Source organism: Syngnathus typhle, linkage group LG6, assembly GCF_033458585.1.
Source record: "Syngnathus typhle isolate RoL2023-S1 ecotype Sweden linkage group LG6, RoL_Styp_1.0, whole genome shotgun sequence".
NCBI classification, from domain to species: domain Eukaryota; kingdom Metazoa; phylum Chordata; class Actinopteri; order Syngnathiformes; family Syngnathidae; genus Syngnathus; species Syngnathus typhle.
This window is the reverse complement of record NC_083743.1, coordinates 9,481,544-9,505,654: the sequence shown is the minus strand read 5'-3', so window position 1 is coordinate 9,505,654 and position 24,111 is coordinate 9,481,544. Positions and strand designations below refer to the sequence as shown.

The 24,111-nt window shown below is 37.4% G+C and overlaps 1 protein-coding gene across 3 annotated transcripts in view; it reads right to left on the bottom strand.

The window, feature by feature from the left end:
- clcn2c (chloride channel 2c) overlaps positions 1-24,111 on the bottom strand; it is a 77,225-nt gene that overhangs the window by 41,077 nt on the left and 12,037 nt on the right. For 2 of the 3 annotated variants that reach the window (XM_061281192.1, XM_061281193.1), the window contains exons 2-12: positions 21,958-22,108; positions 16,919-16,969; positions 10,597-10,728; positions 10,337-10,465; positions 9,905-10,038; positions 9,344-9,421; positions 8,459-8,537; positions 8,195-8,320; positions 7,548-7,632; positions 5,963-6,064; positions 5,358-5,442 (exon numbers count right to left, since the gene is read on the bottom strand). In XM_061281192.1, the coding sequence (XP_061137176.1) occupies positions 5,358-5,442; positions 5,963-6,064; positions 7,548-7,632; positions 8,195-8,320; positions 8,459-8,537; positions 9,344-9,421; positions 9,905-10,038; positions 10,337-10,465; positions 10,597-10,728; positions 16,919-16,969; positions 21,958-22,108 (1,152 nt within the window). The remainder of the gene's footprint in view (positions 1-5,357; positions 5,443-5,962; positions 6,065-7,547; positions 7,633-8,194; positions 8,321-8,458; positions 8,538-9,343; positions 9,422-9,904; positions 10,039-10,336; positions 10,466-10,596; positions 10,729-16,918; positions 16,970-21,957; positions 22,109-24,111) is intronic. The other variant, XM_061281194.1, reaches the window with a different exon arrangement.

Sequence of the window (24,111 nt, the reverse complement as noted above, 5' to 3'; positions counted from 1 at the left end):
ATTCTCTGTGGGGATTCAACATTTGCTCTAACTTCTACATTTTTTAACTGATTCAACCCATTCCAACTTTCAACTGTACATCTTTTGCCTACCTATTCCACAACTTCCCATTTACCAAAAATTCCAAATTTGAAATTCAACCAAATTCTCTAAAATTTCGTTTTTCTACTCTAATTTCTACATTTTTCAACCGATTCAACCCATTCCAACTTTCAACTGTTCATCTTTTGCCTACCTATTCCACAACTTCCCACTTAACAAATATTCCAAACTTTCATTTTGAAATTCACCACAAATTCTCCAAATATTCTACATTTCTCAAGTAATTCAACACGTTTCAACATCGTTCGGCAGCATTCCCCGAAAAAGTTATTCATACATTTCGCCTTCACACGCAATTTCTCCAGAAATTGCAAAATTCTAGTTATTATTATTCTTCTATTTTATTCTCCTCACTTTTTTGTCCCGTTTCATCTTTCACATAATTCATCCGATTCACTCCATTCCACTTTTCACGTATTCCAAATATTCAGGAAAGGGGTGCTTGTATTTTTCTCATTCCGAAAATTTTCCGATTCCGCAAAATTCCCAAAATTCCGACAAATATTTCCCCATCCATTCTTAATGGCACATTCGACATTTCACAAAATTTCGTTTTTCACCTCTAACTTCTACATTTTTCAACCGATTCAACCCATTCCAACTTTCAACTGTTCATCTTTTGCCTACCTATTCCACAACTTCCCACTTACCAAAAATTCCAAATTTTCAAATTTGAAATTCAACCAAAATTCTCTCAAATTCCGTTATTCCACTCTAATTTCTACATTTTTCAACCGATTCAACCCGTTCCAACTTTCAACTGTTCATCTTTTGCCTACCTATTCCACAACTTCCCACTTACCAAAAGTTCCAAATTTTCAAATTTGAAATTCAACCAAAATTCTCTCAAATTCCGTTATTCCACTCTAATTTCTACATTTTTCAACCGATTCAACCCGTTCCAACTTTCAACTGTTCATCTTTTGCCTACCTATTCCACAACTTCCCACTTACCAAAAATTCCAAATTCTCAAATTTGAAATTCAACCAAAATTCTCTAAAATTTCGTTTTTCTACTCTAATTTCTACATTTTTCGACCGATTCAACCCATTCCACATTTATTCCCCTTATTCACCTTATGCTTACCACATTCACTCCCATTCACCCCCACTTCCACTATGCTTCCCACATTCACTCCCATTCACCCCCACTTCCACTATGCTTACACAATTCAACCCTTGACCCCCAATTCCAGTGTGGCGGCCATCTTGGATGACCCTGAAGTGCCACCAATGAACCCAGAATGAACCGGAAGTGCCCCAAATCAAACCGAAAGTGACCCCAAATAGACCGGAAGTGACCTCAGGTAAACCGGAAGTGACCCCAAATCAAACCGGAAGTGACCCCAAATGTACCGGAAGTGACCTTTTTAGACCGGAAATGACCCCAAATAAACCGGAAGTGAGCTCAGACGAACCGGAAGTGACCCAAATTAAACCGGAAGTGACCCAAATAAACCGGAAGTGACCCCAAATAGACCGGAAGTGACCCCAAATAGACCGGAAGTGACCTCTGGTAAACCGGAAGTGACCCCAAATAAACCGGAAGTGACCTTTTTTAGCCGGAAATGACCCCAATTAAACCGGAAGTGACCTCAGCTAAACCGGAAGTGACCAGTTTTAAACCGGAAGTGACCCAAATAAACCGGAAGTGACCCAAATTAGACCGGAAATGACCCGAATCAAACCGGAAGTGACCTTATTTCAACACTAAGTGCCCCAAATAGCTACATTTGCGCTAACTTTTTCGTTTTTTTTGTCCGATTTAACCCGTTTCAACATTTTTACCCCAAAGGTGAACCTATTGAGGCCGTTTTTTTTTTTGTTCCAAATTTGGAAAGATTTTGGCGCAACTGCTTTTTTTATTTTCCCATTCATTCTCTATGGGGATTCAACATTTGCTCTAACTTCTACATTTTTTAACTGATTCAACCCGTTCCAACTTTCAACTGTACATCTTTTGCCTAACTATTCCACAACTTCCCACTTACCAAAAATTCCAAATTTGAAATTCAACCAAAAATCTCTAAAATTCCGTTTTTCTACTCTAATTTCTACATTTTTCAACCGATTCAACCCATTCCAACTTTCAACTGTTCATCATTTTTCTACCTATTCCACAACTTCCCACTTACCAAAAACTTCACCTATATTTCCTTTTTCCCTTCTCATTTCTACATTTTTCAACCGATTCAACTCGTTTCAACATCATTCTGCAGCATTCCTTAAATATTTATTCAACTTCTTCACCTTCACACGCAATTTCTTCAGGAATTGTTATTATTATTATTCTCTTTTATTCTCCACACTTTTTTGTCCACTTTCATCTTCCACATAATTCATCCGATTCACTCCATTCCACTTTCCACGTATTCCAAATATTCACGCGATGAGCGCTTCCATTTTTCTCGTTCCGAAAATTTTCCGATTCCGCAAAATTCCCAAAATTCCGACAATTTTTTCCCCATCCATTCTTAATGGCACATTCGACATTTCACAAAATTTCGTTTTTCACCTCTAACTTCTACATTTTTCAACCGATTCAACCCATTCCAACTTTCAACTGTTCATCTTTTGCCTACCTATTCCACAACTTCCCACTTACCAAAAATTCCAAATTTTCAAATTTGAAATTCAACCAAAATTCTCTCAAATTCCGTTTTTCTACTCTAATTTCTACATTTTTCAACCGATTCAACCCATTCCAACTTTCAACTGTTCATCTTTTGCCTACCTATTCCACAACTTCCCACTTACCAAAAATTCCAAATTTTCAAATTTGAAATTCAACCAAAATTCTCCAAAATTCAGTTTTTCCACTCTAATTTCTACATTTTTCAACCGATTCAACCCATTCCAACTTTCAACTGTTCATCTTTTGCCTAGCTATTCCACAACTTCCCACTTACCAAAAATTCCAAACTTTCACATTTGAAATTCAACCAAATTCTCCAAAATTTCGTTTTTCCACTCTAATTTCTACATTTTTCGACCGATTCAACCCAATCCACATTTATTCCCTTTATTCATCTTATGCTTCCCACATTCACTCCCATTCACCCCCACTTCCACTATGCTTACACAATTCAACCCTTGACCCCCAATTCCAGTGTGGCGGCCATCTTGGATGACCCTGAAGTGCCACCAATGAACCCAGAATGAACCGGAAGTGCCCCAAATCAAACCGAAAGTGACCCCAAATAGACCGGAAGTGACCTCTGGTAAACCGGAAGTGACCCCAAATTAAACCGGAAGTGACCCCAAATGAACCGGAAGTGACCTTTTTAGACCGGAAATGACCCCAAATAAACCGGAAGTGACCTCAGACGAACCGGAAGTGACCCAAATTACACCGGAAGTGACCCAAATAAACCGGAAGTGGCCCCAAATAGACCGGAAGTGACCCAAAATAGACCGGAAGTGGCCTCTGGTAAACCGGAAGTGACCCCAAATCAAACCGGAAGTGACCCCAAATGAACCGGAAGTGACCTTTTTAGACCGGAAATGACCCCAAATAAACCGGAAGTGACCTCAGCTTAACCGGAAGTGACCAGTTTTAAACCGGAAGTGACCCAAATAAACCGGAAGTGACCCAAACTAGACCGGAAGTGACCCAAATCAAACCGGAAGTGACCTTATTTCAACACTGAGTGGCCCAAATAGCTACATTTGCGCTAACTTTTTCGTTTTTTTTCTGATTTAACCCGTTTCAACATTTTTACCCCAAAAGTGAACCTCCTGAGGCCGTTTTTTTTTTTTGTTTCCAAATTTAGAAAGATTTTGGCGCAATTGCTTTTTTTTTTTTTCCCATTCATTCTCTATGGGGATTCAACATTTGCTCTAACTTCTACATTTTTTAACTGATTCAACTCGTTCCAACTTTCAACTGTACATCTTTTGCCTACCTATTCCACAACTTCCCACTTACCAAAAATTCCAAATTCGAAATTCAACCAAATTCTCCAAAATTTCGTTTTTCTACTCTAATTTCTACATTTTTCAACCGATTCAACCCATTCCAACTTTCAACTGTTCATCTTTTGCCTACCTATTCCACAACTTCCCACTTACCAAATATTCCAAACTTTCGATTTTGAAATTCACCACAAATTCTCCAAATATTCTACATTTCTCAAGTAATTCAACACGTTTCAACATCGTTCGGCAGCATTCCCCGAAAAAGTTATTCATACATTTCGCCTTCACACGCAATTTCTCCAGAAATTGCAAAATTCTAGTTGTATTTAACAACGTTGTTAAATTTGCTCCAACAAAAGCAACATTGTATTTAACAATGTTGATAAATGGATATTTGTGCACACATAACTATTTCTTGACCACAATTAGTATTTAGTGACCACACATTAGCATTTTTAAGTACGTATCTATACTGCGCCTTCAGTTTTTTACTTCATGTCAGTTCTGGGGCTTCAGACTCTCTTCAGTGTAGGCCTATGAGAATAATTAAAATCTGCTGTGCATTGCACTTCTGAGAAAATGTTGATACGGTACGATTTGCTGATACTGTATAAAGAAATGTCAAAGATTTAAGACTGCATGCATACAGATTTAGATTGAGATAGACTATCTGCAGTTGATCTTAAAAATGGCATATCTGTACTGTACAAGGAGAAGGATATGAGAATATTTTGCAAGCAAACTCTTATGATAGACTTTAAGAGTGGCTAAGAGTAGGTCAAATTAAAGCTTCAGAAGCATGTCTCCTACCTACCTCCTACAAAGTAAAGGACACAATGCAATATAGTATGAGTCATTATATAAATACATTCCAGAAACATTAAAATCACCCCATAGCCTGTGATTTTAATTGTATATATTATGAGCTTTGTGTGCCTCAGTAAAAAAAAAAATCAAACTATGCCTTATGATGGTCTAATCATTTGACATCTGATAAACCTGAAATATGCGTTTGCCATGTAAAATAATGAAAATGGTGGCAAGAAACCCCAGACACACAAAATCTAAAAAGAATATTAAAAAGGCAAATATCAAAAAATACTAATAAATTGAAAAAAGGTCCACGGATGCGTGAGTCTTCTGAGGAGAACCTCTGCATTGCACTGTATACTTCTGGTTCATCATGTTCACCTTGGTTGGATACATAGCCCTTGTGTGTACATGTACATCAGCAATAACAAGGAGCTCAAGATATGTCCACAAAATATTTGAATACATTCCGTAGCATAATGGTTGCAATACAGCTGTTGCAAGTCACTTAAATGGAGGACACTTACCTTGCCAGCCATGAACTGCCCAAAGCCAGGTGGAAACGTTAATGTGGAAACTAGCAGAGTTATCAGTGCCGGATACAGAAGACGCCTGAGAAAAAGATATTAGAGGCAGTGACAAAAAAACAAAAAAAACAAAATGCAAAACAGAAAAAAACCCACACAAGACTGAATTAATTCAGCAAAATGCCAAATGCATATTTCTTCAACCCATGATTGAAAGATACATGTTGGAGCTTCTACATTACATCAGTTGTTAAACTCTTTGGACCAAGTACCACCTAGAAGACTTCAAGACTAAAGCAATTAATCTACAGGCCTGCCTTTTAATTCATATTAATTCCAAGTTTTGTATTACACAGGGAAATATGTCTATCACTAACATACAGTGTGACTCATAGAGAAAAAATTGGAATATTACAAAACAGAATGTTTATTAAATGTAACTTAGTTTTCAGATTTTAGGGGGAAAACATGTAAAAATCATAAAATATATAAACGGATAAATAAATATAAACACTTGTCAAGTAATGAAGTGAGTGATTTGTTACATAACACATTCGAGCTGTCAGTGGCTAGAACTTTGACATGTTCCAAAATGTGATGCTCACTTTTTCATGAGGAATCTGTTGATGGCCTTTTGATTTCTGATGAACTGGACAATAAGTCGATTTAGGTACACAAACAAAGCTCCGCCAAAACCACTGGCAATGCTGCAAAGAGAGACAAACATGCTTGAGAGATGATATCACATTTCCTACTGTTTTCTTGACATTATGTTCCAGAACGTTTTCACCTGCTAGAGTACGAATCAAATTATCCCAACATACAATAATAAAATCTACCCCAAGCTTTATCAAAGTATTATTTTCTACAATTGCACCTTATATTTTTACATTTATCCAGATTGCGTCAATGTTTATTCCTCTCCCCGAGGTTTTAATTCAATCTACTGAATAACACTGGCTAATTGCAACAACAGTAAAAGATCTGCAGAGACAATTGCTGTGCTAGTCACAGCACAAATGCAAGTTTATGAACTAGTTCCTCATTTTAAAGTAAACAGGCTTTTCAACAGTGTAATGAGAACTATTTTAGCCCGTGATATAATCTATAGAACAGCTGGGTGGAATAACAATACATGTAAATGTGTTGCATTCATTGCCTGGACTTGGCTTTTGAGAAAAGGCCACAAATGTTCTTAGTGACTAACACCCATGTAAAAACAAAAACAAAAAAACAATAGCAACCTCTGATTAGTGGGTGCCGAAACATCCAGTCAAAGCTCCAAAAGACCAAACATTTAGTGCACTGTATTTTCTACTAAAGAAGAAGTGCTTGCAATCCATTCTACCTCCTCTGGCTTTCTTGTTGTAAACGAGTCTCAATCAGGGCCATGAAAATGCCTCCCGGGCAAAGGAGAATAAAAGCTATCCCTCAGTGCCCTAGCAACTGTTAGAGGATGAATTATCCATGTATGATGACTCATACAGGTTTGGCCGTTAACACAACTAGAGAGAGAAAGGGGCTCTTGATTCGACATAGAACTTCATCTAGAGCCGTGCCAAAAAGAAATCGCTCATTTAAAATTTGATCAATTTGTTGGTTATTCTATTAATTATAGGCAACTATGCTATATGGCTGAATATATGTAAAACTTAACTTTAAAATGTTGTCATTTCCAATTTCAAATATCAAAAGTATATTTTATATTTCTGAATTCAAAATTTACTGCTTTGCAATTATTTGTGTTGAACTAATTTTTTGTTTAAATCCTTTTTATCATGATCATACCAATCGACGATTATAATCATGATGATTATGATGTTAATCGTAATGTGAAATTTTCATGTCTATTACGTACCTTCTACTTTTTTTCTTCAATATTTTTTTTATATTCTAACAGTCTGGGATGCCTTGTGTAATGCAGCCTCTTATTACAAGAAATTCTGGTAGTATCAAAAACTGATGGTTTGGGGAATGAGACTCTTGATTGCACATAGAGAGATTGTTAGGTAGATGAACACATGTATTGTTGTCATGTGGGTTTCCTCTAAAAATCAGCTGAAATGTTAAAAATATTTATGCGTCCACTTTGCTTAAGACATTGCTGTATTGAGTAAAAAAATTGGGTTTGACTAACAATATGTACTTGAGAATAAAACATCCAACTAACTACTGCTGTATAGAACTCACCCAATGACAGCAAAAGCAGGCAACTCCTGGAGGTCAAATGGGAAATCTAGTCGGAAGCGAGTTTTAAACAGGGCTGTAATTGTCTCTGGAGAGGTGGGTGGGGGGCGGGGGTAGAAAGAAAATGGCAAGCAACAATTAAAAAAATATTGCACCTTTTAATGAGATGTATGTACACTTTTCTCACAGTGTACATTCGGCTTCAGAATTTGATTCTTTCGCATCAACGGAGGAAATAACAATGCCATAATTAAATCAGCTGGAAGTTTGAATTTCCGTCTCGCTCTTAAATCAGATTACTTGTGTATAACTATTCAATGCATCTCATTTCCATACCAGCATTCTGTCTGAAGGGACACTAAATACATTGATAAAAGAATTCAGGTTTTATTATTGGAAGTCAAATTCCTTGTTTGGCACGCCCAAACGGCGAATAAAAACTCTTCAATCTATATCCTTGTTTGGCACGCCCAAACATGGCAAATAAAAACTCTTTAATCTATATTGCCTCTCAACATTTTCAGTCTTGAAAGTCAGTAGACATACAATTACAGTTGTAAGCGTTGATTCAAATAGTTTAAGAAATACACATGTGAAGATTTATTTGTGACAAAAGTTACAAATTGAGTTCAAGCGCATGTCTCGCTTACCTTCGTCTCTGTTCCAAACAGCAAGCACCCTGAAGATGAAGGCACTAAAGGTCGCAGCAAAGAAACCTCTCCAATAGTTCCTCACCGCAAAGAATGTGGAAGTTACTTCAATACTGAACAAAACACCTAAATGCAACACAAGACATCAGTTAAGCTATATGATGAAAAGACTTCAGATATGACATGAAATTTCTTTGATTTAACAATTGTGAAATTTAATCCTTAAAGGATTTTCTGATCGATTTATTGTATTGAGCAACTCACCTCCTATCGGGGCTGCAAAACAGCAACCAACTCCCACTGCACAAGCTGCGGCTAGCATCTCAATGTTCCTTGACTCGTTCTAAATAACATAAACGTGTGCGCACAACAAATGGTTATTGTAAATTCCAGTCAGTTTTTGACCTACAGGGTGGTTTGTCGTTAATTACATAGAACAGACTGGAAATGTGACCTGCAAGATTTCAAATTCTTCATGAGGCTTTGAGATCAGAACTGATTAATTGTAGTGCAGCACCCAAAATGAAAAATAACAAACAAAAGTGAACTATTACCTAAGACAAACGACAATGGGACAGGATGAAAACCACGGTGATTAAGTTCATGCTCCTTGTTCAGATTATTGAAGAAGAAAAACTTGTTAAAACCAAACTAATATTCTATATTGAGAGGAAATATATTTGGATGTGAAGGTAAACATGTATGTAAAATTTCCAAACGTACATCTGACAATATTTGTCTGAACCGGGACGACAAAAGGATGAGATGTATGTATGTTCTTTTTTTTTCAATTACTTAACATACCTTTATTCCTGTAAAATTGACTTCCTTCAAGCAGTGTGACAGTGGCAAAGAAGGAACAGAGCTTTTTTTTTTTTTTTTGTGTACATTAAGTGTACAGTCAGAAGTGTATCATTGTCTTCCAAACTAATCCGACAATAATCTGGTCCGTGGTTCTAAAACGTTTGGGGACTGCTGGTATATAGTATTATCAATGTTGCTCTTGAGTAGGATGTACTGTGTAGTTAAAGAGATATAGTACTAATACTATGGGTTAAAACATAGTGGCAAGACTACACATAAAGTGTTTAAACAGAAAATATTCCACAGAAAATTGTGAATAGCAAGAATAACATTGACGAGAGTTACCTCATAAATTCCTCCAAATAGAGACATGAACTTGCTGAGGAGAGCTGCACATAAACTGGCAATGTGGACAAACGGACCCTGGAGAGGAAAAGGGCATAATAAAAATATTTGACAGGAAGAAGAATAAATATTTGAGAATCGAGATTACAGCATGACCATGACATTTGACGTAGTAAAAAAAAATAAGAGTCAATCAATAGACCTTTTTGCGTTGTTTCTTTTAATTAAAAGTATTAGCATTAGGATTTTAGACAACTTAAAAGATAGCACCTCCCTTCTATATGCACGCCGAGCATATGTGCCTCTGGTGTGCCTCTTGAGAATCATTTGTTATTCATGGTGCAGGGATACCAGAAAGTAGGCTAGGTATATACCAGCATTACAAGATTTCATAACCAATTTTGACAAACGTTTGAAAAGTTATAAGTTGAAAACAAAGAACACTACACTATCCGTTGTGAGCAGAATTGTTCACCTATGGTGGGATGCTCTTACTGGTTTCACATCAATGTATAATGTCTGGACACGAATTGTTATTTGGGGCTAACTACTGTGTTTTACCTCCTTGCCCAGCGGCATTCCACTGCCCAAGGCGCAGGTTAGGCCGATGACTTTAGCCACAAACGTTTTGAAGGTGAGGTACTCCTTCAGTACAACTCCCCGCAAGATGGTCTTCATCTCCGGAATACCTGAACCTGAAGACGGTAGAAATGGTGAAAAAAAGAGAAACATCCACCATGTACAGTAGATTTGATCATTAATGTTATTGCAATGTCAACAAATTTAAATTTTAAGCACATTTTAAGAATTGACCTTCTAATAGTGCATCGTTATTCAGTTAAAAGATGACTACTCAAATAGTAGTATTCCAATAAGAATATTAGCACAGAACCGTTAAATATTTGATAAATGACAAATAAACTATATTCTAAACCTGTTCAAAAGAAAATTTCATTAATATGTACAATTGCTGAATCTTGTATTTAATCGTACCAACAGCCTGCGGAGCAAGAATCTGAGTGAAGCCAGCTGAGAAGGTGATGAGTACTACAGGATATGTGACCCAGGCCAGGTACTGCAGGAAAACATTACTGTCCAGGCCACCATACATCCACTTCTGTGCTGTGGAAACACATTCACAAATATAACCAAAAGCATATTGGAACATAAAGAGCATTCAATGTATTTCTAAAGGTTGTATGGACTTGACACCCATGAAGAAAACATGACTTCATCTGTTCAACATGTCTCACCTTGAAGGCAGATGGCAATGCAGAAGTCCACCACCCAGCTGACCAACGCCATGACGAGTCCCAGCAGGATAAGGAAGATCCAGTCCTCCCCGACCCGCGAGATCAGGAACTTCTGGCAGCGAACAGTGCAAACTAAAAGGCAAGACAAGAAGACACCATGCTCACCAATCACATATGATTCAAAAACTAGTTGATGGCTGCCACAATTATTATATTTGTAAACTATCAAGGTGTATACTTAATGCCTTGAAATTATTTCTGTTCCTTTTTCTTCCTTCTGTTTGTGATCCCAAAACAAATTAAGATAATTCCCCTCGAATAAATATCTGGACTTCATTTTGGGCTATGAGAAGCACTTGGTAGCAGGTGTGTGCTGACTCCCATGAGGGATGAATTAGAATGCGATTATAAGAGCAACCACATTATAGTGATAAATGATAAACCGGGAACTAAATCTGCTGCTGAACAAAATGGAGAATGCAAATGCAAGGATCTAGCACAGGGGTAACCAAACTGTTGGAGAATGAGAGCTATTTCTTGGGTACTGATGAATGAGAAGGGCTATCAGTTTGGCACTCACTTCAGAAATAACAAATTTGCTTAAGTTAATTTTAATAATGTTATTGATGTGTTGTTAATAACACAGAGTTTTTTGTGGTATATTTTGAGTTCAAAGAATCATAAAATAAAATAAAGGAAATATATTTAAATGCCCACCTCTTGTGGATATGAAGTCTTTTGGGATCTAACACAATCATCTGCAGGAACTGGTTACAGGTATTGTAATGCATATAGCAGTTGTTGTGAGACATGCACATATGATTAGTAATCAGGTTTAATTGCTGGAACAAAACAGTTTGACTATGACTCATCCGATGTGCAATTGTGTATGCACACACTATATTTCAAAGCAACACTGATACACACAGTAATTCTGTTCTTTCACTTTGCCATTACCAAACTGTGTCCTCATCTCTGTTTTCTACAGGGAAATTTGTCTTGGTAACAGTAGGAGGCTCCATGAACTAATGATGTGCACAACCATTTTTGTTTGTTCTTTCTCATCTGTAGCATGCGGAACAGATGTTTATGTGACACTGATCATAAATTGTTCACCTGTTTCCCCTATGATAGAAGGATAGCCGAATCTAAATATAATAACATTATTTACAGAAATACATCTATTAAGTGAGGCAAATGTTTACCATTTATTATACACTCTATTAGCTCCTTAATGAAATCACCACTGCAATCCCATTATTGGAGTTCGTATTACTTTTGTCATTCCAAGAGAAAGCTGAGCATATCACACTACCTATTGGCATTCAGAAACAATTTGTAATTGTCAAATTCTTTACTCACCATAAAACCCAAGAGAACATATACCCCCAGCCCTAATTTTACGGATCCAAGTGTATTCTACGTAACCTAGAATTAAACTCCTCGCTGTGAGGTTGATCTGACTCTTGACAGTGCCTAATTGATTGAGTCTATAAACAAAAACAAAAAAAAAATCAAACCTCTATCTTGTTAAATTTAGGAACAAGAGTATTTGGATTAAAATGCAAAAGGTAGCCAAGGAAAAGTCCAGTTTTGCCTAATTCCACTTTTGTGATTGCCATGACCTAAAAAAAGGTAATCTACATGGACAAATCTCATAAAGATGCAGAGATAATCACATCACAACAATCACTGAGAAATCAATTTATTTCCTAGTTTAAGTTTGTCTGCTACGTAAAATGCAGCGTCTAAATTGTCCATAAGAGATAAACATGAGGATGAATGATTGGCGATATATGCTCTAAAATTGGCTGTGAACCATTCCAAAGTCAACTAGGATAGGCTCTAGCTCACAAGTGAGCCTAACGAGGAAAAATGGTATAGAAAATTGATGACAGGATGTATCGAGTTGCTCCTTCTTTGTGGGTACTTTAACCTGTTTCATCATTATTGGGCTGAGATAAAGACACCTTTGGATTTTGAGTTAATTTTTGCAGTAACTCTCAGTAAAACTACTTAAGTGCACGAAGGATTTCTTTGTCCAGGATGGTGGCAACTAACACGTTGCTGCTTATTGATTAAGTGACAACAGACAGAAGTAACAAGATCAGACGTGTGGAACCCACGCTGGAGAGTCAGTGTCAAATTTGTTTCAAAACGCAGAGAATACCGTTTGTGAGGCAGTGTGCATCAGCTGAGCACGCTATTGACACGATCCAAATTGTTGAGATGAAAATTAAAAAACTGAGCTGAAAACGGAATATTGAGCTTTTGAAACACGAATGCATTCGGCTTTCTGCAAAAAAGAAAAAAAATGGCCTCAATGTTTAAATATTTTAGAGGATTTGTATGTATGCAAGGCAGTCAAAGCTTAGTCAAAGCTTAGTAGGACATTTTCATCTACCAAAGGATGAGTTTGCTCACAAATTTCACATCCATCATGCAAACCAAGGTCAGTGGGGCAATTTTCCCAGGTGAGGGTTTGTTTGCTTGCTTGTTGAACGAGCTGCTGCACAGAACAAGTTGTGCCTGGATGGCTGCATGTCACACGCATATTAATAGCAGTGCGCTTAGAATCTTAGTGGGAGAAGCAGCTGTTGTCTGGCACAGCGTGACAGTTGGCTTTGACAGACACAAATGCTGGAGTTACTACCTCTTATTTCATTCTGTGGGTTTTTGCAAACAGGACTGATTAGTGATGACTATTACTTGCAAATGCGTCGCTCTTTAAAATGAAAACAACAGATTTGGAGTCAGGTCTGAGTGGAACAGAAATTTGTGCACTTACTCTGAATGGTGCTTAAGTGGTTATTTTGCTGAGCTAATATTTGACATAGGCAGGTTTTATGGCTAATTAAGCTGTTGACAGATTGCAGAACCCTAAAGTTTCGAATTTATTTAACCCTCCTTTGACTCAGCATCATGAATGAATAAGAGAAGATTTTCTTTTTCAAAAGGAGAGTTAAGGCACCATGTATGCAGTGATCAAGAACACTTTGACAGCGCTGAAGAAGCAAATCAATATTGTTCTCATAAGCATTTCTAAATTTGCTTTTGCTTATTTTATAGGAGCAAATCTTGTCTCTGGTCAATGTGGTGCCAAAAGAATGTCCCTACAGACTGAATAACTGCCTTGTTGTTTTGAAGAAATTACGTGTGCGGCCAAGATCTTTTTCTTTCTACAATAAATTGTTAGATGAACACCAGTGAGTAATCTTTTCTTATTTTTTTTTGAACATGCATTTTAGTTCCAGGTCTTGATGCTGGCAATGTCTCATGGAAGTTTCTGCACACATGCGCATGCACACACACTTTAACCTGCAGATGAATTGCCATCTTTACTCTTGGAGGCATGCAATAAGAATCATGCTACATCCCAATCTCTCATTACCTGTTGATCTCCCTTTTCCCTGCTTCATTTGTTCACCCCTAAAACTGTTCTGCCTTTCAGCGTATCATATTGAACTTAGGCTCTCATCTCTGACTTACCCCCAGGCAACATCCCTACAATCTTTTTTTTTGCACCTTTCTTACATGCTTCAAAGGTTCAATGTATTTTGCAATCTCTCTCCATAAGTAGAGACAATTTTGGCGGAGAGGAAAAAACAATGTATGTGACATGTAAAAAAAAAAAAAAATGTGCATACAGTTTTTAAGAAATCCTTGCAGTGGCCATTATTGAGGTTGTTTGTGAAAATGTTGACCAAGTGTGTTTGTGGCTGTTTTAAAAGACCATTAAATCAACCGTATACATAGTATGTTCTAATTAAACGCAGTAATTCCATCAGTGCTCAACTATTACCATTGTAAATTATAACAATAACTATAAGTTAAGCCAATACAGCTAAAAAAAAAAAAATCTCGTTAGAGTCACAGTTTGACCCTTGTACAATTGATTCACTTAATTTCCTATAGTACAAACTGTTTTAAATCTCAAGGGGGGATCTTAACCATGTAGTCAATAGGAAATTGTGTTTGTCCTTAGAGATTCGTCCATTTGATGTCTACCACAACGTACTATGGCCACACAACACGCAAACCAAAACAGAGAGCTGGTGTCCATCTCATAAAAGAATACACTATATCTGCTTGATGAAAATGTTTTGCACTGGCAATGTGATTAATGTGCATTGCTCATTTCCTGGATTAAAGTGTGTTGGATCAAAAGCCAAGGGATCTCTGTCTTCATTACATCTTTCCCTCATGCATCCATTTTATCCTTCAGACCTCTGCCAGGAACTGCCCCTTCTTTTGTTTTTATTACTCGTCATCACTCTCTGATTTTTTTGCATTTCCCCCTCTCCATCCTTCAATTTATCCAGCCACTTTTTGCTCCCGCTTTTAGTCTCACTCTCTGTAACCCACCCACACACCAAACCCATCTACTCATCTTTGCTATTGCAGTGTCAGCACTTCCGCACTGCAGTCCTCTGCGGATTTTCTTTGAAATACACTGATATACTGGATTCATCTCTCCTATCTACCATTCTCTTTTTTCTCAAATGCACGTATGCACACAAAACAAAAGAAAGATATTTAACATTCTTTATTACTTTCAATTAGATCTTGGGGCAAGCTATAATAAGGCCAGGATGAGCGTGTTAGTCAACACACAAATTCACTATGGTGAATTTGTGGAAACAAACATGTTTGTGTTGACTGCAAAATCTATAGAGAGCCTGACGTGGACAAGTTTGTGCAATTCAAATCATATTAATCATGTTTTATATCTAAGGTGTGTCCAAAAAGTTCCATGTTAATCTTACGTTTTATATTTAAGGTGTATCCAAAAAGTTCCAAAAGATAGACTTCAAAGTAATGACATGAAAATGGTCCCTTTCAAAGTAATCCCCCTGGAGTCACACTTTGCCAGCATTTTCTTTATGTAATCTTGGAAGGATTGTTCCAGGATCTTCCTCATCACAGAAATTTTGATATCAGCCATATATTTAAAATGGGTGACTTTGACAACCCACTTGAGCTTGGAAAAGAATAGAACAAAAAGAAAATAAATCACACCGAGCCAGGTTATGTCAGAAGGGTGACATTATGGCGAAAGTGCATCGTCATGGTGAGGCAGCCACAAGTCGGAAATTTTTAACACGCCTTGTATAAGCAAATGGTTAAAAGAAAAAACTGTAGCATGAATAAAATCTTTTTCATAATCTTGTCACTGCATTTTCGTCAGCCATCACAACACCTTAAGACTTCTTTTGCTGTTTAATATTTACTTGTGTATTTAGGATCATTGTTATGTTTAACAATTTGAACGAATAGTCTGACAAATGTTTAATTGGTACCAATTTCAGCTAGTTTTGATAAACCTAGATCTGGCTTGCATTTCCAATGAGTGACCCAGTGACATCATAACAGCGCCACATTATTCAACTTGCCAATTAATTGTTGATAGACTTGGTGCAGTTCAGTGGGTGATACCTTCTGAACTTCACTTTGGCCAAGCAAAACAAATTTACTCGAAAACTTTTATGCACCTTTCGTGCACAGCCTGTGAATAGTAAATTACAGGTCCGCAAGTTTGGAAGAAGTGGCTAAAGAGTTTGGGCTTTCCTGCGGAAGTTGCTGCCTCTGCGACCCCACTCCGATGATGGTCAGTAGTTTTACGAGGGCTTTTTTTATGAGGTGAGCCCACGCCATTATATCATATACGCAATAGTGCCACCTGAAGGATTTATGATTACAGGCAGTGATTGTTGGTTTTCAGCCTTGCCAGTTAAATGCAGATTTCTCCTAATTGTCTGAATCTTTTGACGATGGTAATTATGAAATACCTAAATCCTACCTAAATATTGTACTTAATCAATCTGATTGTATCCCTACAAATATGTTCACAAAGTGGTCAACATAGTCTCATCCTTGCTTTGTGAATCTGTCTGAGATGTTCTTTTTATACCTAACCCATACTCATCTTTCTCGAATTAACCTATTCACTGGTGTTATTTTGAGCATTTCTCAACCTTTTTTATTGCTCCTGTCTCAGCTATTTTAGAATATGCTGCAGTTATTAATTTAAAAATGAGAAAACATTTTCAAAGAAACAAAACAAAAACGCTCATCAATTTCAACATGAATTTTTTTTTTGTCTTTGTAGTGTTTTCGATTGGTTAGTTGAAATTTGTTTGCAAATCATCACATTCTGTTTTTGTTTATATTTTACACAAAATGTATTTTTTTACGAGTCTGGCTGTTATGTCTCAAAGCAAGTGGGAATGGAAGTTATTAAAGGTTAATAATAAGGGAGCAGCAACACAGGTTTAATGAGGAATTGAAAGTTAAAGGGGCAATTTGTTGTTTACTTGTTTACCAGAGATAAAGTCCTGGGGTGGTGCTTCTAGAACATATGGATACCCTGACCCTGGAGGACAGATAAACCACACATGATAATTATCATAAGAAAGTACAGTATGTGTTGAAAACAGATCGTAAATGTTTTTTTTTCCTGATACTTCATCCAATGTATATTTTAAAACAAAAATATAAAGTTTATATTTGCAAACTCAGCAGCCTCTTATACGGCTAAACGACAGGGACATTATTGGGAAGATGGATGAAGACAAAGAAAAATATGGTTCTCTGGGAGTGCTTGAAAAGTAGTCATGCAAAAAATGAGAACGAAAGGGCAGGAGGTGTCAGAATAGGATAAAGTGTTGAAGAAAAGTGTGAGTGAAGACTGTGGCTGTGCAAATCGGAAGCTGTTCTTACAAGCAATCGGAGCAAAAAAGACTAAAAGGGTCACTATAATTCTTGGACCTAATATTATGAATTTATAATTTATGAAATATTTAAAATTTTAATTCAAAGAACTGTTATAGCAGCCAAGATTGTAAGATTAAAAAAAGATGGTGGCGGGGAATCTGTATATGAAGAGGGATTAAAATACAGGCTTGAATGGCTTTACCCTATTTTTTTTATTAATTTTGTGTTCTGAGAAGGGAGCCATCTATAAAACCATCTTTTAAAATACCCCCCCTACACAAAAAAACAATAACAGGATTCATAAAAATGTTGCCTTCGAATATAGTTCGAGTTGCAATAAGGTAAAACACTTCATATACAGCATTTTCATGGACAGATTTTCCTTAATCTACAGTTTGCTGACCATATAAACCAGCTTTTACTGTAAGCCACTGACCCAGTATTTCATGAGATGTGATCATCATTATGATCTCAGCATGGTCACCACCTTGTAAATGCTAAAAAAAACTACAGGCTCCACATGTTTGCCTTCCTCTGTCTGGAGTGGAAGGAAACAACCTAGATGAGGCATCATTAACTTAAATCTATCCATCCATCCATCCATACCACTTGACTTGTTTTTAAAATTTGTACCACAGGGGCAATATGAGTATGCTAACCCAAATGGATTAGGTCTAAACTCTATTCTTTTATTATGAACTGTCTAATAATGACAAAATTTGCAATTTTGCAGAAGACAGGGTATAACAGAATTGTTTATGAAACAAGGACATATTAAGTCTCGTAAGTGGTAACATAATATTTTACCTTCCAATTGCTAGATGTTTTGGAAATGGTTTGACAATATATTAAAATATTGACACAAAATGTCATAGTCAGAACTTAGATATAGCAAATTTTGTTGCGACTCATCAAACGTTATTAGCATAAGCACATGCTTCACTTATTGGACTTGAAAGTACCTGTATTTGATTTGTGGATTTATTTATTTTGTTTAACTAAGAATGACAACAACAAAAAAAGCAATCTTCCTTGTTCAATGCCTGACTCACACTGTGCACTACAAGCTGTAAAACAAAATTACAACTAGGACTCAGTTGGCGACTTGGGACAAGAGTCAACGTCATCACTATTATCTAAATCTTTACAACAAGTATTCTTACGGCTGCATCTTGGCTGAACCTAAGAATGTCGGATTACAAAATCAATGTAAGCCAACACTGTGTATCAAGGACTCCCTCAATGCCGTAACATTCAGGGTTGAGTACAGCATATAGAATAGTGCCAAGAACTACTACAGTGAAACACTTTACAACAACAGTCCAAGATTAAAACACACACACGCAGACGCTGCACATGGCACTGACCCAAATATTGATCACGGTGTCTCCTTGGTTACCTCATTTAATTTAATTTTAAAACTTTCCCACACCACAGTAATTGGCAAACAATGCCTAAGTGTGTGTGTGTGTGTGTGTGTTGTGCTCGTGCTCGTATTTCATTACATCTGGACTGAACTGATTGGCAGATGGCACTAGCGGTGTTTAAAAAACAAACACACGCACACAGGTCTTGTGGCGCGCATACAGATCATAGTTCATTTGAAATGCAGCAATTATTCACAGAATAAAAGGTGAATTTCAGATGTTTTTTTGCTACTCCCTCCTAAATGGCTCTGACAACATGTCACAAGCCATTACCAAGCTGGGGCTATAATTTTGCACACTGCGCAGGTGCTTTCATACACTCATGTGAACCCATTGCGCACTCAAACACAATCATGCAAACTATAATTTGACAATGTACATTTATCGGTGTGTGTGTGTTCCCTTGAACTATACATTCAACCTACCGATGCCAATCCAAATATCTTTTCACATTCTAACAAATGGAACAGGTGGCATATGGTAGCTGAGTGAGAGAGGGGAATTAACAAGGCTGAGAGGGCATACGCAGGGTGATGGCTTTTGGAAATGAGGAGAGACAAAGAAAAACAGGAAATGACGAAGTATAACAAGAAAAGAAGAAGAAAGTGCAACTGTTGGTCGCTAGGCGCCTGCATGTCTCCATAGCAACATCAGGGACCAGACTGAGCTCCTGCTGACATCACACTTGACGCAAAACACTGCACGTGGATAAATGCATGTGTCCGCAGAACCAAATAAATGACATAGCAAGAGAACAGGGGAAAGAAATGAAGACTAGTAGAAATGGGAAAACGAACAGGAAAAAAAAAATTCATGAAACCTTATGGGGTATACATCAGTTTCAGGCAGAACAGATAATATTGAAGATAACAAAGTTGTCATCTGCTACACTTCCACTCTATGTAGTATGTGGGACATTTGTCCCTGCTTAAACCTGAGCGAGTTCCTGATTTAGAATATCAGTTGTAGTTTAGAGTGGATTAGAAGGGTCACGGCTCTATGCAGGCCAATCCGATTTTCATCAAATTGCATCAAACACAAAATTGAAATTATGTTTCACTTAATGGGCCAAGACGAATTCTGTCAAGAGATGTGTCTCAATATTTTTTTTCAAATAGTGTGTCATATGCAATAATGGGAAACTAAAATGGTCTTTAGAAAAAACATTTAACAGAGTACTAGGTAGCAAGTACACTAGTCAGACAAAACTCTATTGAGTAAAAAGTTACTGTGTAATGCTGCACCCTACTGGCTATTGTAGGTACAATAAAAGGCATACACGAATGTGGGGCGTTTTACTCCAGGCCCTGAACAACTTGGGAATGGAAAACTTTGCATCTTTACATGCACACAGTAAATTGTAAAGTGTAATTGTGTCCATCAAATACATTGCAGGGAAATATCAGCTCCCTCACAGATTTCTGCAAAACTTTGACCTCACTGTTCCAATACTGCAGAGTTGTAGTTTAGCTGAATAAAGCTAAAAACTGGGAAGTTGCAATGATGGCCACATGCCTACAAAAATAATGATATGGTGAAAGTCAGGCATATAAGGAATGCAAAGGCATTGTAATTCCAAGTCACTTCCTGTTTTAACTCTTAACCCCTGTGTTGTAAGGACACTGAATGATTTATCATAACTGCTGGTGCGGTTTGCCAACTTTGAAAACTGCAGGCAAAGCACCTTCATGAAAACCCCTCAATAAATATTTCATTTAGTAAAGAAGCAAAAACAACCGTGTTTGACACAGATTTGAAACCAAGAAGGAAGGAAACCTTACCTGGATGACAATCCAAACTAGGATCTTCCTCAGAGATCAGTGAAATTCAGCGAGAGACCTTAAAGTGGAAGTTAATCTAAACACTCTTGGGATTAATATTGTGCTTGTAGAATAAGAAGCGGAATAATCCACCTGTTTTCAGATAGTAGAGTTGAGTGTGTCCTGTTTGCCTGGTAATAGGTAATGACAATAAAACTGATTGCTTGCTTGATTGATTGATCCATCATTTGTAAATGGAAGTTTGGAACCAGCTTGACTCTCTCAAAAAACGGTCGCACCTCCATTAGAAGAAGGCAAGAAGGGGACGAAAAGCCCAATGGGCACTGTCAGAGTTCCAGGGCTCCTTTATAGGAAAGAGAACCTTCCAGAAGGACAACAACCTTTTCAGCAAGCTACCAAAAAGTCCTTTCTTAGTAGAAAGGCAGATGGCAGCCCCCCTGGAGTTGGTCAAACACACATCTTGCCTCACCAAACTACCAGACCAGAATAGAGACAATTAGCCGGCCAGTACCATCCCTATAATGAAACATAGAAGAGGCAGCATCATGCTGTCTATTTGTTTCAGAGTTTCCACAGAAACGTCACAGAGCCGACCGACTGAGGCAATGTTTCGTCTTTCAGCAGGACAACGACCCGAAGCACAGAGCCAAGATAGTACCAAAGTAGTGGCTTTTGGACAACTTGGTGAATGTCCTTGAGTAGCCCAGTCAGAGTCCACACTTAGTTGGATTAAAATTATTTGTGTAAATTTTAGTACATGAGGTTTTGGAGGAAAGAAAAATATATATTGCATTTTGGAATAAGACTAACAACAAAATCAGGAAAATGTGAAGCACAATGATTTTTGCAATGTGTGCACATCGTGAAAAGAGTTTTACTTCTATACGTTTTGCATGAGATAAGACTTAATTGGGGACACAGGACTACATAAAGGTGAGATACCATATGTCAATGATGCTATGTGAATTGAGTATCAGTAGAGGGTGCTACATTTCCAGAGAAAAGATTCCTGCACCAGGATGAAGGTATACGGAGCAGGATAGGAAGATGATCTTACATAATTTGTCACATAGACCAAGAGGCCACGAAATATGTCTCGTTTGCATTTTTGTGTCTTGGAAATGCATCCATTGTGCATTTTAGGACACATGTTCCAAAGGGATCATCATTGCTTTTTGTGATCAGATTAAGAGGCAACACAAAAAAAATACTGGCCAAAGTTTCCGCAGATTCACAAAGAAAGAAAATTGATAGAATATAGAATTGATCTTTTTTTCTTTATACAGCTCAGAATATCCTACAGCACAAAAAAGTGCAGTTAAAAAAAGAAAAATGCTAACACCAACAATCTGGTCGTATATTTTAGAAATAGGAGCAGGCCTACATAATAAAATGTGTGGCTGGTCTCTTAAGTACTAACAATGAGTCCTGACACTTACTGCGACACTTAGCACAGCGTCCTTTGTCATATTCCAGCAGGTCCAATTTTCGGCTTCGCTCACTGACCGAACGCCTCTGCCCACTCTCCCTCAGTCGAGCTGCTTCTTCTTTGGCGAACACCCCCAGCTCCTGGGTGTAGCGCCCATACATCTAGAAAAAGTCAGAGTAGAAATGTATCAAATGAAAGGAAGAAAATACAGGTTGTTGTACAGCGTGACAATTATTATTCCAAAAATATGTCCACAATATGGCCAAAAGGATTGTTCTCTTACCTAATTTAGCAAACGACGAGAAATGTGTGAGTAGTTTATATAAAACGGAACACAAAAGACAGATTGTGTGCCATTTTGTTTCTTTGGGTGAGATTACAGAGCAACCACCAAAAATGACCAGAAAGACCTGTGTACCATGAGAAACTATTCTTTATATCTGGGGGTCGTGAAATGAAATGCATGGAATGAGTATAAAGATGAGTAAAAGCACACAAATAAATTTAGCATGGATACCTAGTTACATACAGCAGGGGTGTAAAACTCATTTTTTTCGTGGGCCACATTGTAGACCTAGCTTTTTTCGGAGGGCTATTATAACCTAAATAAATGTATGAGCACCTCATATTATATACAGTAAAAGCTACAAAACAAACCGACAAATAACTCGTTTTCAAATCAGACGAATAAAAACTGGTCAAATATAAAAAAAAAAGATATTAAAAGTGAAGACAATTTGCAATTCTAGTAATGACACGAATTTGACACACAATTTATCTTCGCCGGCCACATAAAATGATGTGGCGGGCCGTCTCTGGCTCCCGGGCCTTGAGTTTGACACCTGTGACGTACAGCCTTTAATAATGAATAAATAAAAGTTAAACATTTTTTTTTAAAAAACACTGTGCAAAAGTTATTAAGTCAGCAGTGCAGGAAACAGGAAGTACCAAGTACCACTTCAGCTAGAACACCCCTCCTTCCTTAATGCTATTGGCCAGGAAGAGGGGCACCAGTCGCAACAACAGAATGAAGGACAGGTAAAAGGTCACAAAGAATGAGTAGCATGAGATTTGCTGAGGTTTGATAAACAGACACATTAAATGTCTAGCCTTGTTGGCGCCTATGAAACACGCAGTTTGGTTTCAGTCAGGGCATCCAAGCAGAACACTCAGTTGTAATTTCCCTGGCGCACCAAGTATTTTAGGTGTCTTTGTTTATTGGTGTAACTTCAGGAGACAAACAGACAAAGACAAACATGAAAAGGAGCTGCTCATTGACCTCATTATATCACCGTTGAAAAAGACAAAAACAAAAGGGAGCTATTCATTGCCCTCATTATATCATCGTTGAAAAACAAGGACTCAATAAACAAACAGGAGAATGGTGAAGTTTCTGATCTCACAGTTTGGTAAGGCAAGATCTACCATATTTTCCGGGAATATTTATTAAATTTTCCAAGTCATAGAAATTGGATTTAAACAAATATAAACTTCATCTATCAGCCTACCCAGGCTCCATAAAATCCCTCAAAGCTAACATCTGACCAGGAGAGGAAACCAGAACAATGAGATTGTTGTGTATACTCAGAAATCCTCACCTGAGCCTGCTCTCTTGGGCTTGTTGATCCAAGATAAACACGATGTCCTCGACATTACCTTAACCAGTGTCCTTTAAGAAAGGACAGGCGCATAAAATCATTCCTGTAACGCCCGATAAAAACACCATGGCCCTTTTTTGAGTGAATTAATAAAGTCTGACTGTTATCTGCATGAATCACAATATTGACAAGATAGTAATTTACTCAAAACATTACAAGTATAAAGGAATAGAAAGTTTATACATGTTGCTTGTGGCCATAATTTTTGCATTTGTGCTACAAGGGGGACCACGCGCTTCCTAATGACTTCGGGCGTATGACTTTCTTTATTTGGACATATGTGCAAAACACAAACCAAAAACCAACACAAAAACTAATTTTGTGCATGTTTAAATAAAAAAATAATCAAATCACTGAAAATGGGAATACTATTGAGGTACCATATTTTTTGCCCCATAAGGCGCACTGGATTATAAGGCGCACCCTCACTGAATTTTTTTTTTCATATATAGGGCGCACGTACTGAAAATTTTTGGCAGAGCACTGTGTACAACCAGTATGGATCA